At 40.0% G+C, this 13,174-nt stretch overlaps 1 protein-coding gene across 2 annotated transcripts in view; it reads right to left on the bottom strand.

Moving 5' to 3' along the window:
• GABBR2 (gamma-aminobutyric acid type B receptor subunit 2) overlaps nt 1-13,174 on the bottom strand; it is a 471,997-nt gene that overhangs the window by 5,415 nt on the left and 453,408 nt on the right. For both annotated transcript variants that reach the window (XM_032696868.1, XM_032696875.1), the window contains exons 17-18: nt 12,442-12,571; nt 3,420-3,537 (exon numbers count right to left, since the gene is read on the bottom strand). In XM_032696868.1, the coding sequence (XP_032552759.1) occupies nt 3,420-3,537; nt 12,442-12,571 (248 nt within the window). The remainder of the gene's footprint in view (nt 1-3,419; nt 3,538-12,441; nt 12,572-13,174) is intronic.

Genomic DNA, 13,174 nt, shown 5'->3' on the forward strand with positions numbered 1-13,174 from the left:
GGTTAGTATTAGCGGGTCTAGAATCATAGACAACCACTGAAGGACATGGAAAGGAAAGGTGGTGCCACACACAGAGCAGACACCCAACAGGACAGGGCATATGTCCTCAGCTCTGTACAGAAATACCATTTATTAGGAAAATATAAATCAGGTAAAATCTTGACTTCCAGTGTCAGTGTAAATGGGAACACAATGCAATGCATATGGGAATGCAGAATACCACAAAGGGGGCAGAGGCATTTCAAAAAATATTTTGGTTTTGTAATAGAAAACTACTACTGAGATCTATTGGTATGTGGGGGGACAGAAACAAGTACTGTCAAGCATCCAAAGTTCTGCGGGAGTGTGTTAACTGTGTCTAAACACTTAGGGATTATTTCAGTTAATTCTACAGCCCATAAATGTTGATTTTCAGCAGCTGTAGGGAAGCTGGAGCAGTTTTAAAGACTACAATAAAGCAAGATGTTGAACAAGCAAGTAAATAAATCATTCTAAATCTACTATATTTTAATGACAGATTTGAGTAAGATCACAGACTAATATGATCCACTGTCAATGAAGAAACTGAATAACAGAGGCATGTTCATGCTCAGTCATATGGCTCTTAATGCAATAATCCAGCCACAACCAACTTCTTAGAATGAGAATTTTTAGTTACTAAAATTAAAATAACTGGCTCCAGTTACGCTTTGAAGTTATGCTTTGAAGGTTACAAAAACCCCTGCATATAGAAATAGTCTATTAAAATGGCAGGTTTCAGTGGGTTCCTGCAGAAATCTATCATCACCTTTACTTAGAGATCTGGAAGACTGTTACATACTGCTGCTGTTAAAATGAGAACAGTATAAATTTTTAACAGTGCCAAAAACTAATTGAGTGGATGTAGGTCAAGGATGAGACAGGACAATAGACAGAAATGAAGGTGCACAGAAGGATGACTTTGAGGGTCACAGAAGATAAACCATTGAATGTATTCATGCAGCCATCACACAGATAAGCTGACTGATGAGATCTTTAGATAAGCAAGCAGCACTGCCCAGCAGGAAAGAGTTGACTTTGTGTGTGTGAGAGACAATTCAGTCTGCTGGGAAATGAACTGTTATATCTATTCTGAACTGATTCAGGCTGCTCTCTGGACCTCAGATGAACTGGCATGGTGCAACATCTATCCACGCAGCTAAGCATCCCCCAAACAGGGTTTCCGAACACCAGATTGTTGCTGAGCATTACCCAGGAGAGTACAAGTTGAAACAGTTGTGCTAGGGAGTATGCTAAAAAGCACAATAGAAAATCAAAGCACAGGGCTTGAGCCTGTGCACTGGCACTGTTTTGCCTACTGTAGGAAGTGTTAATTTACACTGTGTAGCCAGTGTAAACAGGAGAGAAAGCAGTCAGTTTCTCAGACTGTGCAAATACCTATCAGGTGCCCTATGTATGAAGTGAAATGAGAAAGAGAAGACCGAAACTACATCTTGCTTCTTACTCCTTCTTTCTTTTATTTTTGACAAAAATTGTATATTTAGTAACCACTGAAGGCCAGAAGTCCTGCCAGATAAGCCCTCAGTTGCAGAAGGATATCTTAAAAAGTTTGGAGAGAGGCAATCTCTTGTCAAAAAGAGGGAAGTCCTGAAGATGGCTATCCTTCTCCTCTCTGTCAGGTCCACTGTGCCTAGGCAGTGTGGCTCTCAAACTGCCAGCTCACCCTCAGGGGAGACATTGATCCTTGGGCCTGGCACATTCACAGCTGTGCAAATGCTGAATGACACTCTTTCGATTTAGCAGGACTTTATTAATTGCTTTCCATAAATGTCAGTGACTGTTCAGATTTGTACTGACCCACTCTTCAGGACCTTTAGGAAATCTCAGTCTTGTCATCAGTTATCACTAGCCTAGAAGAAGTTCTGTCATCACCTTTTTTTTTTTTGGTCTGTATTAAATCTGTATCAAGACAATTGGATTATTTGAGTGTCTGTCTTTTTCTTAGCATCTTTCTTAATGTAAGGAGGCCACATGTGGGTGAGCCTGCATTCACAAAACATTATTTCTGACAAATGGTGCTGAAAAAAACACAGGCCTCTAATAGCTGTGCATTAAAGCACTCTGCTGACCCCATGAAGTCACGAGAGCTCTCTCAGCAAGAGCCCTGCCTTTGTGAAATTACAGGATATTTCATATACTGTGGGCATTTCTTGGTGTATGTGTGTATGTGTGTGTGTGTATTAGCTTCTTTGAAGGTTTGGGTTGGGATTTTTTTCTAAGTGAAAGGAGAGAGTTAGAAATCCACGTGTTTTCCTGCACCAGGTAGTACAAGAGAGTAGCTACTATCTGAAATTAGAGTTGCTGTCACAGATGTAACATGTGACTCATTCTAGTAATCTGTTTAATTTATTCTGTTTTTAAATAAGCTTTTAAGTTGCTCAGGAGTCTGACAACTATTAGCTCAGATCCTGATGAAGCAATGCTCGTGTCACCAGACTGCCGTGAGGAAATGGATGATCCAGGGACAAATGAATATGGCACTTCCCTGAGCTCTGGCCTATGGCAGGTCCTGATCAGCTATTAGAGGGTAGGACATGACTTTATTGTATAGGTTCCTAGAGAGAAAGGCTGACACCATAAGACTCCTGCCCTTCCAAAAATCTAGCCACTGCTTTGTGTCACCCTCTCCTTGTAGCTGCAGCATTGTTTCTAAGGGAGACTACTTGGTGCAGGCTTTCCTATGCCAAAACTCAGGTCCAGCTGCTATGGCAACGTTGAAAAGCCCTCAGAATGTTTTTTATTTCTCAGCTAGCTTAAGATTGGAGAAGAAAAAAATGTCTTATGTACACCATGAACCCCTCTGGCAGGTGTGTGGAAGGACTTGGACTTTTGACAAGAGCCATAAGACATGTGTGCACTTATGTACATCCTCTTCATTCCTCCATTCACTGGTGGTCGGGCACAGCTCATCCTGTAACTCTCTACAGAAACTTTAGCTATGGTTGTTTCTGACAAAAGAAAAGCAATATGTTAGTTTGCCTTTGGGACACCTTTGGACCTCATGCCCCTGATATCCTTTAAATTTCCCCGAGGTGGTGACCAGGTGGCAGGGAGGCATCAGAGTGCAACGTTGCTGCCTACTGGTGCTTTAGGAGGCACCATTCACATTCTCTGTTGCTGATGTTTCAGGCCCTCTCTGTAGCTGGAGCTGGCTGAAAGGGGATTACAGTGAAGATCTTCCCATAAAAAATGCATGAAAGAGAAATATGGGCTTTGAGGAAATGTAATAATTTAAATTAACATTTTGTCAGCAAGGCAGCTGGTGTCCAGGATGGAATATATGTCTAAAACAGTAGCAAGTGTGTGCACCCAAGCATGTGCATACCCAGGAGAGCAAGGGGTACCTCATATTGTACCAGCAGCTAATGATATATACTTACTGTTCTGGAGAGTTGATGTCTTCTATGGGATCTTTGCTTGTTCTGCAAGGGTCTGATGAACCCCACTGTGCTGGTGGATTTTGATCAAGATGATTTTTCAAAATGGCTTTCTCACCATCTAGATGGACAAGACATTCAATTTTATTTTACTGTGACCAAGTGACCATTTTAAAATTGTTCCATTTTAAAATTTCCCAGATATCCATAATGACACAAAGTAAAATTGTTCTACCTATATTCCAATATGGTCTCAGGTTTTCCTGTGAGAATTTGGTACTCTTATGTTTTGGATGATGTATTCCTCCATAAAAATTGTCTTGAAGAAACAGAAAAGTGACAGAAACTCTTTTGTCCTTCCTTTGGTTCCCTCCGCCTTTAAAAAAACCCCACAAACCAAACCTTGTTGCCCACCTCTTTGTAGCTGTATAAGGTTCTCTTATCTACACTGAGGCTAGGGGGAAAATTAATGTAACTGTACTGTTCTTACACTCAGAAATTGTAACCTTTTCATAAGAAAAACCCTTCTTTGTTAAGTCTTTTCCTAGAAAAACTATAATATCATTGATGTATAAAACCTTGGTACTCTCATAATCACATAGGCAATTAGGTGCTGTCATTTGACTATCCGCTACTGCTATCATTTAGCATGGAAATATGATTCATATCAGTTGCACTGGTCCATAGGCTGTCTGCAGGAAGGACAGCTAATGATGTCATTAAGCTTTCTCCTGCCATTCTCTTTTCTGTGGAGCGATAACGAAGAAGATAATAATTTTCCCCATCTCTCACTTCACTTGATTCCCCTGGGTGTCCTGTGAGTCCCCGTGAGTGCTGAAGCCCATGGCATCATTCCCCTTGAGAAACACGGGCAAACACAGCCATTTTAAGAAGGCCATCTTTGCCAGGGATCCTTTCTGTTCCTGCCTGCTTTTCCAAAGTATCCTGCTGTGTTAAGCCAAAAAAAATCACATGGAAAGCATCAGAATAATGAGGACAGTTCACAGCTTTCATAAATAATTACAGAGCAGCTCCAAATCCATCACCAGCAGTTGTTTGCCACACAAACAGAGAAACAGTGATTGCTGCAGGCATTGAAGCAGCAAAGAAAAGAAGTCCAAGGTAAATTCTTGAACAGGATACTGGAAGATTTGAACATAAAGATGGGTATGAGAGGGAAAAACAGAAAAAGAGTAAAGGGAAAGGAAAATAGCATGAAAAAGCCAGTGCATTTTGAAGGCTTAGGTTGCTTTTCTGTTCTGCTTGTGCTCAGAAGCCCCATCTTATTCTCCCAGCATGTGAGGAATATATGTGTTATAGACAGGCACTGGTGGGACAAAACAAACAGCAGAAACACAAAGTGGGGAAAGAAGTTGAAAGCATAAACAGAAATGTTTTGAAGGCAAACTCCAACATGTATAATTGCCCTCCCAGCAAGGTCATCCCTGGCATTATTTGACAGCATTCCCTTTCTGCTGTGAAAAACATAACAAGCAACATGGAAAGAGGAGTGTAGGTGAGGATGCAACAATGTGCAGACATGAGGATCACTGCAGCTCAGAAGAGAAGTTTTTGCACTTATGTTGCGTCGAAGAGAAGGGTCTTGGTGAGAAAGGAGGTGACCAGAACATATGAAGATGCTTTGAGTGGGGCAAGAAAATGTCAGTAAAAGAGAGCTAAGGAATTCAACTGTGGCAAGAAGACTGCTTAAAAGAAAGAGATGGCAAGATTCAGTGATGGTTTAAATGTGAAGGGAAGACAGCACAGAGTCAAATCTGACAGTGGTTAAGCAATGAGGTCTATTGTCTTGGGGCAGCCTGAAGTTTGCTGGTGTGGCATTTGCTGTTACAAGAATTCAGTTTTTATTTTCTATATAGCATATTGCTTTGTATATTGAGTTTGACATTTTTTGCATAAAAGGCTTGTGATGTCTATAAACAGTCACGTAGAAAAGAACATTTTTTACTTCTATGATTAAAAACAATGTTAGTTTAGTTCAGATCAGTCCTGAGCTGATCTAAGCTGACAATGAAAACTGCTGACTTTTTGATATAGACCAAAGTAAATATTTGAGTAACCCTTGTAATTAGGGATGGAAAAGCCCTATGACTTAATTATTTTAGGGTTCCAACTCATTTGGCCCAGATAAGCAATTTAACATTTTATAAAGCCACTGAAGATATAATTCTTCATCAAATGATTGGAATATGCAACTGTTCACGTTTGAGAGTTTGTGATTTAATATATTAATCTGTGTTGTATGCCACTAAAGGAGTTTCATGTACTTTCAGATGCGCTGTGTATGAGAGAGAGAGAAGGAGGTGGTCCCTGTCAAAAAGGTGGGGGATTTAGCTTAGAGTAGAGCAGAAATCATATATTCTCTGCCTACTCACCTCTCAACACCAACTGCCCATGTATCACCGTGTGTTATTCTTAATAGACCCTTTTCTACCACCCTTGCAGATGACTCTCCATTAATACACTGAAGAAATTTCTGTGTACAAGGCTACCAAATGCAAGTTTTAATGTATATGCATAAAATACACACAAAATTAATATAAAACTGTCACTCTTTTTTTTTCCTTTTTCCTTTTTTTCTTTGCTTCTTTCAAAATACAAATAATAATTAAAAAAAGGGAGGTAATGCTTATTTGTTAAGCTTTTTGGGAGAGGAATGGTTAGATTTTTATTTTGCAGCTACGGAAACTAGAATATCTTCATTTGTCATTTACTTTTCATTTAAATAATGAAGAACAAGATTCTCACTTAGTCATATGCTTCTAGGAGATGGAGCTTAAAGGAAAAACACTGTTATCATATACACTTAAAAAGCTTACAGATGGAGAAAACTAGTTTTATATATGTGAACAACTGAAAGAAAAGAAATTAAGGGTAGTTGTAAACATTTGAGTTCCCAGTTTCCCCTGGAAAGTGTAGCACTGCTTTTAGTACTTTCCCAGCTTCTCCTCCTCTGTCCATTAATTATGCCACTTGGAAAATGCTTTCCATTCTCAGGGTACTATCTTGCAATGCAGATACTACTGAAAAAGTTGCACTGGGATGATATAACTACCTTCTAAATTGAATTTACATTACCCAGAAGCACCTTCTAAACAATTTTCACCTTTGTAGACCTCAAACTGGAACTCAGAAGTCTGGATAAGTGATGCCTGAGCACTTTCCATTCAGAAAACTGTCGGGGAAAAAAGACAAATAGATCTCAAGGGCCTCGAACAGCACTCACTGATGGGTTCATTAGAAAACAAAGCTTGCTGTCAGTTGTCGGTGAGAGCCAGAAGGCTTTAGCTCAGGACTTTTTCCTACCTGTAGCAAAGCTTCCAATTACCAAGATCTGAGCTGCAAGAGCACACCCGATGCAGGTTGCTCAGGGGCTCAGCGAGGAGGTCACTGCTCCCAGCTGCTGCCTCTCCCTCTGCCAGGGGTGACGGTCTCTTCAGACATATAATCACTCTGCAGCCTGGTGCTGCCAAAATTACCTGAGCAGGCTTAAATGCACCATGCATTTTAATGACCCCTGTTCAGCTGCAGGCAGGAAGCACCAGGTGACTGATGCTACTTCAATTTCTTCCAAGAGTTTAGAAACCATGTTTCTTTAAGTAGAAGCTTGTTTTGTTGATGTTTGTACACTGCAGCTTTATTGAACATCTTCATCATTACATTTTAGGGGCAATATTCCTCTGATGGCTTACAACTGGGTGGCAGAACTGCTCTTCATCCAACATCAATTTTACTGTTGTTTTCTCTTTGCTATAAATCATGTTTTATGCCCCACAAAGAAGCAAGTGTGATTTAATAATGACTTATAAGAGCTGGCAGAGATAACTTTGCTGATGTATTAAAGAGGTCTAGAAATTTTAAAGCTTAGAGGTAGATTTTTAAAATCTGCTCTAATATTTCCCAGTTCTGTTGCTTGGACTGTGAAACATGACTGGCCAGTCTCTGCTTTTCAGGTGAATCGGATATAAAGAAAGTAAAATGAAAGGAAAATTAAAATGATCACATTGTCTGCTTGGTAATCAGAAAAAGTTCTCCTGAAGTAAGCGCTCCACATAGGCAGTCTAAATTATGACTTCTGATAGTTATGTTATGAGAGGAAGAAAGGAAAAACCAGCAAAGTTCTGCTCTGATTTATACTACTTTAAGTGAACTCCCTTTACTACAGATTAATTTCTGTGAAAGAAAGGACAGGCACTGAACTTCTGACAGTTTGATCTCCCTGTTGAAATAGAAACAAGCTCCTATCTCAAGGTTAAATCCATTTGCTAGGCTTCATAGAAACTAGTATATATATCTCTATATACCTCTATATACAAGGGATGTAAGGAACTCTATCCTTTCTTTAAAACAGTATTCTTTTACAAGAGTTATTTCTGAAAGCCTTTACCTTTGAATCAGTTTTTCAGTCTCAAGCTTAATACTTGAATCATACAAACTTCATAAAAGTGATATTTCCCCCATCTATCACGGATGAACTCTGTTTTGCTTCACATTTGAGAGCAATATGCCTTTGAAATCTGTTTTTCTTTGAGCTGCTTTTACATGGGGAAAAACTAACACTAGGGAACATCATAGTGGCATGACAAGTGACAGTATGTAGGCATATCTGACATGTAAATGAATGCTCCCAGTTCATTTACAGCAATGAGTAAAGGCTGCTTTCTGGCCTAAAACAGGCTTTCTGAGCAAGGAAGGGTGCCTGCAGAGAGATCTTGCAAAAATGGTTTGTTCATAAGTGGGGACTATGGCAAGGCTGTCTCTTGCTTCTTCTGTACTTCCCATAGGATGGCTGTCATTCATTAATTTCCTTAATATGCTACTCTGAAATGTACTGGTCAAGGTAGTGATAGATGGATACTCTACTGTAGGATTTCTTCTGAGCTTCACTTTATATGAAACTCTTGCAATCTATGAATCTATTAATTATTTCATGTGGAAATGATTTCATGTACTAAAATGTCAAATAGAAGTCAAGTAGAGTAAGATAGTAAGATTCCAAGTGCAGCAAAATTATCCAGCCCCCTTCCCCCCCCCCAACTACATAGTATCTTTCCTCTGTGTATGGTTTTTTTCAGTAGTTTTGTCTCTACAGGAACTTGCACAGCAGAAATAACTTCTACTTTCATGAAGTCTCTCCTGTTTCTGGCATTTTGATGTAGGTGCAAGGAGCCCTTTTGGGAAGCTCTGGTTTTTGCTGGGCAGCTGCTTCAGGCTCCCTAGCCTGAACACCCCTTTGATTTCCTACAGTTTTGTCCGTGTCAGGGTATTTCTTCCCTGGAACTGTGTGACACAACCTTCCTCTTTATGCGGCATCACAGTTACAAGCATTTGTCCTCCTTTTTTTCCAAATGTCAGCCTGAAAAACACAGCTGTGCCTTCAAGCCTGACTCTTCTTGCTGAATGGCACTGCCAGTTACAGCCTGATCCAAGCATAGGTCTGCCTCATAGCCCATCCCTGCCTCAAACCCAGGCTCTAATGTGACTCTGCTGCTCCAGGAAGGCCACCACATCTCAAAAATGCTGGGGACAGCATTTGCGTTGTGTACAGAGGTGAGGTCACTAGCAGACATAGTGACTCAAAGTCATCCAAGGAAAGTACTGAATGAAGTTAAGGGAATACCCTTTTAAATTCGACAGGGAAAGCCATCTGAAGTCCCAGAGCCACAGTCTGTGGAGCATATTGAGAACTGCTTGACCACACAAAGCTATCTAGCAGCACAGCTAAAAGCCTGCATTAAAAGAAAGCAATCAAACCATAAACCACAAATCACATTTTCCTAATTGCTTTTCTTACATAGCCAATTGCTGTAAATGTCTCAGGGACATTATGCATTTGTGAACAAGAGATGAGTGTTTCAGATAATATTTCTCTTTAAATGAGATGTACTGAAATGTGCTGTAAAGGAGCAGTCCCCGTGCCAGGAAAGAGCTCCTGGGCTACACTGGGAGCTGTTGCTGTTAATAGCTAACCAGGAATCCCGAAGTTATGAAACATTGCCTGAGGTCAGGCAGGTATAGGAGTGCACAGCTGTGTCTACCTATTTTGGCTAAAACATTTTAAAATTTGTATCCTAAATCCATATTTGATATAAATGAGGGTGGTGGGGAAGGAAGAGTCAAATAACCCCCTTTAGCATTTGGCTATAGGAGTTAGGAATTTTAACTTGGGACAGTTTTTACAGATCAGAAGCCTACTGAAGTGTACTATGACATGAAAGTTTGATTAGGGCTTGTTCGAGATGCATTGCCTGTCCCATGTTGTGAGCGGTGCCCTGAGTTTGTATAAGCAATAACAATGGGTTACACTACATGGCATTCTCTACATGAACTCCTCCAGAACAGCAAGGTACTTCATAAAGACAATTGATGTGAGACTGAGCTACAAAGTGAATGTGGCAAATGATCTGCTACGATTTCTAGCTCCAAGCCAGCTCCTATTATGAGTGTTTCTCTTCACTGTCCTATTCCTGCTCTCTCAGCTCACGTTTTTCATAAGCTCAAGGTAGGCACAAACCTCATCATCACCTGAAAAACAATATTGGACTGGCTTCCCCAGTTGCACGGTGCAGATGAGAGACATGGTTGCTTCTAGGTCATGCTAATAGTTTATTTACAATCCTGAAGCTTCACTCAAATACCATCAGGCATGCATAATTTCAAGACTCTGTACTTTCCTTTATAGAAACTTACATGAAATACATAGCTACAGAAAGCATAGTTATGTCATTCAGAGTTAGTTTATCTGTAGCCGTAAGGGTCAGAATTTTTTTAAGTACCATTTAAGTGATGTCTGTTTGAATCTGCACAGGAGCAGCAGTGACTCAGCAGCATGAATTCTTCAAAGCCTTGTTATTTTGATTGGAATGGCAAATTTAAATTAAGCACATAGGTTGACTATTGGGAATGGGTGCAGTGAGAGAGAGAGAGAGGACATTCAGACATGTAGCTAAGGGACAGGGAAATGTAGAAAGAGGAAAAGCAAGAGGCAAAAGAAATGGAAATGGAGGGACAGAAAAAGGCTAGCAAGGGTTGTTGGTCATGGTGGCTTAGAGCCTGGAAATATGAATATTTGATGTCACTTGATTCAGGATCAGGATACACCATAATATGCATGCTGCTTGGAGCATTTGCCACCAGGTGTGGGACAGCTTCAAACACCTGCTTCAAATTGGGATCCAGGTCTTCCTCATTCCCAGGTAAATGGATACTCTAATCTTTCAATACATAGATGGCCAAGGGAAAACATCTTTCTCCCCCTGCCCCACAATTTGGGTGAAGATTTATGCAGTAGGTCCATTGAGAAAAGTCTGACAACTTCAGTATGCAGAAGAATATCTACCCTGCAAATCCCAGTAATACATAGTTTCAAGCTACTCTGGACATTAAGACTCTGTACCTGCAAGTGATTTTAAATATGTACCCCACAGCAGAAATATCGAAGTCAGGGAACTGTACTGTGGGAAAAACAAAAACACAGAAAATTTTGGATGGCGCTGTTTAAAGCAGCAGTTAGGCAGCAATGTCTTTTGTAGATATAGCCACAAGTAAGTGCAGGAAGGTTATATTTTATCCTTGATTTCTTTGCCAGCATCCTACTGCTAATGGAGTGTATCCTGCTGTGGAAAGCATCCCATCCTAAATTTATACCCAGTGTATCTCTTGAGAATAATTTTTTTTGTTTTTCATACCCAGATTCAGATGGGCATTTGGCACAATGCAATGTATCTTTTCTGCTTAAAATATTATTCATGATTTATCATTTTTCCTGGAGCATCTGACATGAGAGGAACATTCTATGTGTTCCTTTCAAACACTTGGTAAAACTGCCTCATCCCACTCACTGATGTTAGTTCTTGCTCCTGATCTCAGCCCAATAATCACACGCCTCCAGCAGCTATTTACGTTTTCCTTTTCCTCCTTTTCCCCCTTCTGTTTTTTACTTTTAAAAAAGGACACTGGAAACTCTTCCTTTTTTCTTCTTTTTTTTGCCACAAGTTACACAACCCAGTGTATATCCAGGCTAAAACAAAAGGCACAAGAAAAAGTAACCTCATCCAGCCAAAATTTCAATATACTTCAAAAACATATGTGAACTGTTTGCTGTTGTTCTAAAATTATTTTGCAACAACTATATTTACAGGAGTAGCTTCTGTTCCACTTAACCAAGCTTATGGTTTCACATCGATAGGAAGCCTGCAGTGTAACCAACATGCAAATCTACAACTTCCCAACACAGGGCAACTAGTTTCTCACATACTATAGTAATATTCAGCTGTACAAAGTTATTTGCCAGAAGCCACAGAGTTGATCCATTCTAGAGTTAGAAATGGAAGGTGGGTGTCCTGGCTTCCACTTTTATTGCACTATGCACCAGATCTTATTGCTTCCCAGAAGCGAAATGGCTTTAATGGAAGCAATTCTCTCGCATGTATTTCTTCAGGGAGCAATGCAAGAGACAACTTAGGAATATTACAGTTGTCATGAAATCCTTTTTTATCAGTTCCAAGGGAAGAATTTTCATACATGAGTGCCTTCAATTCTGCATTTAGAGTCCAAATCAGCACTGAAATATTTACATTCTTTTCTTTTACGTGCTTGATAGCAGTGTCCAAAAGCAGGATTTGAGCATCCTAGTGAAGCAAGCACATATTAAACTAGGCTTCCTACTGCTGAAGGCTTAACTCTTGCAAGATCTGAAACATTCTGTGACTTTCCTCCCTCCATGCAGCACAGAAAACTTGACTTCTGAACGCAAGTACTCTTTTAGAAGTTTCCCACTTTACCATGTGTATTACAATAGCTGACATACATACATACCTACCTACAGAAATAACTACTCAGTGGGTACCCTATTGTTTATTATGTGAACCTGCATACTCTTTGTAATGCAACCAAAATATTTAAAGCTCTGTCTTACCAAAGTCTGACTGCTCTGGAACCAATCCAATGAGATTGCTATTCAAAGTTTTGATGGGTTAAGCTACTAATGGATTTTACTAACTCTCACCTTTGCTGTCTGTGAAGTTCCGTATACTAAGAATATCATTAAGATCCTGATAGTGGTTCTGCTTAATGTATGTTGTTTTCTCAGGAGTGTCCTGAAGTTGCATTGTGACCTCTTCCAAGTCTTTGTCCAGCTGAAAAACAAAGAGAGTACAAATCCCTAAAAATTCAGAAGTAATTTCTTCAGGTATCTGCACTAACTGCATAGCTTTCCATAATTAGACTAGAGGACAGGTGGTAATGCAATTACTACACTGTGCCAAATACAGTCGTCTTCTTATAGCACTACTACACTACCTCTAAAAATCATGCTACGAGTAACAAATTGTGTTCAACTGTTGCACACAGACGTATGAGAGGAATAAACTTTAGTAGCTGGCAGTTTAAGAATTCAGATGTACTGATGAATGAGAAAGATATGAGATATGAGCATCAGAAAGCCCAGTCTACAAACCCCTCAACTCTTTATTATTTATGTGTAAAATTGTGGCATACATAGCTATAACCACTTCATCCATCAAATTATCAAGCATACAGGAGAATATAAGTCAGCTGTGACACGGAAACTCTCATTTGGATCCGCTCATTCTGGGCATTTAATCTATCCAAGCAAGGTCCAAATGAGATCAGCAGAGCCCTGTGTGCACTAATGTGGCTCAATTGCTCTGATCAGCCTTATCTGTGCTCACCATCATGAGCCTTGCAAGGCACAGGCTGAGATCTTGTGAGTTAAACCC

The sequence above is a fragment of the Chiroxiphia lanceolata genome, chromosome 1, assembly GCF_009829145.1.
Source record: "Chiroxiphia lanceolata isolate bChiLan1 chromosome 1, bChiLan1.pri, whole genome shotgun sequence".
Classification (NCBI taxonomy): domain Eukaryota; kingdom Metazoa; phylum Chordata; class Aves; order Passeriformes; family Pipridae; genus Chiroxiphia; species Chiroxiphia lanceolata.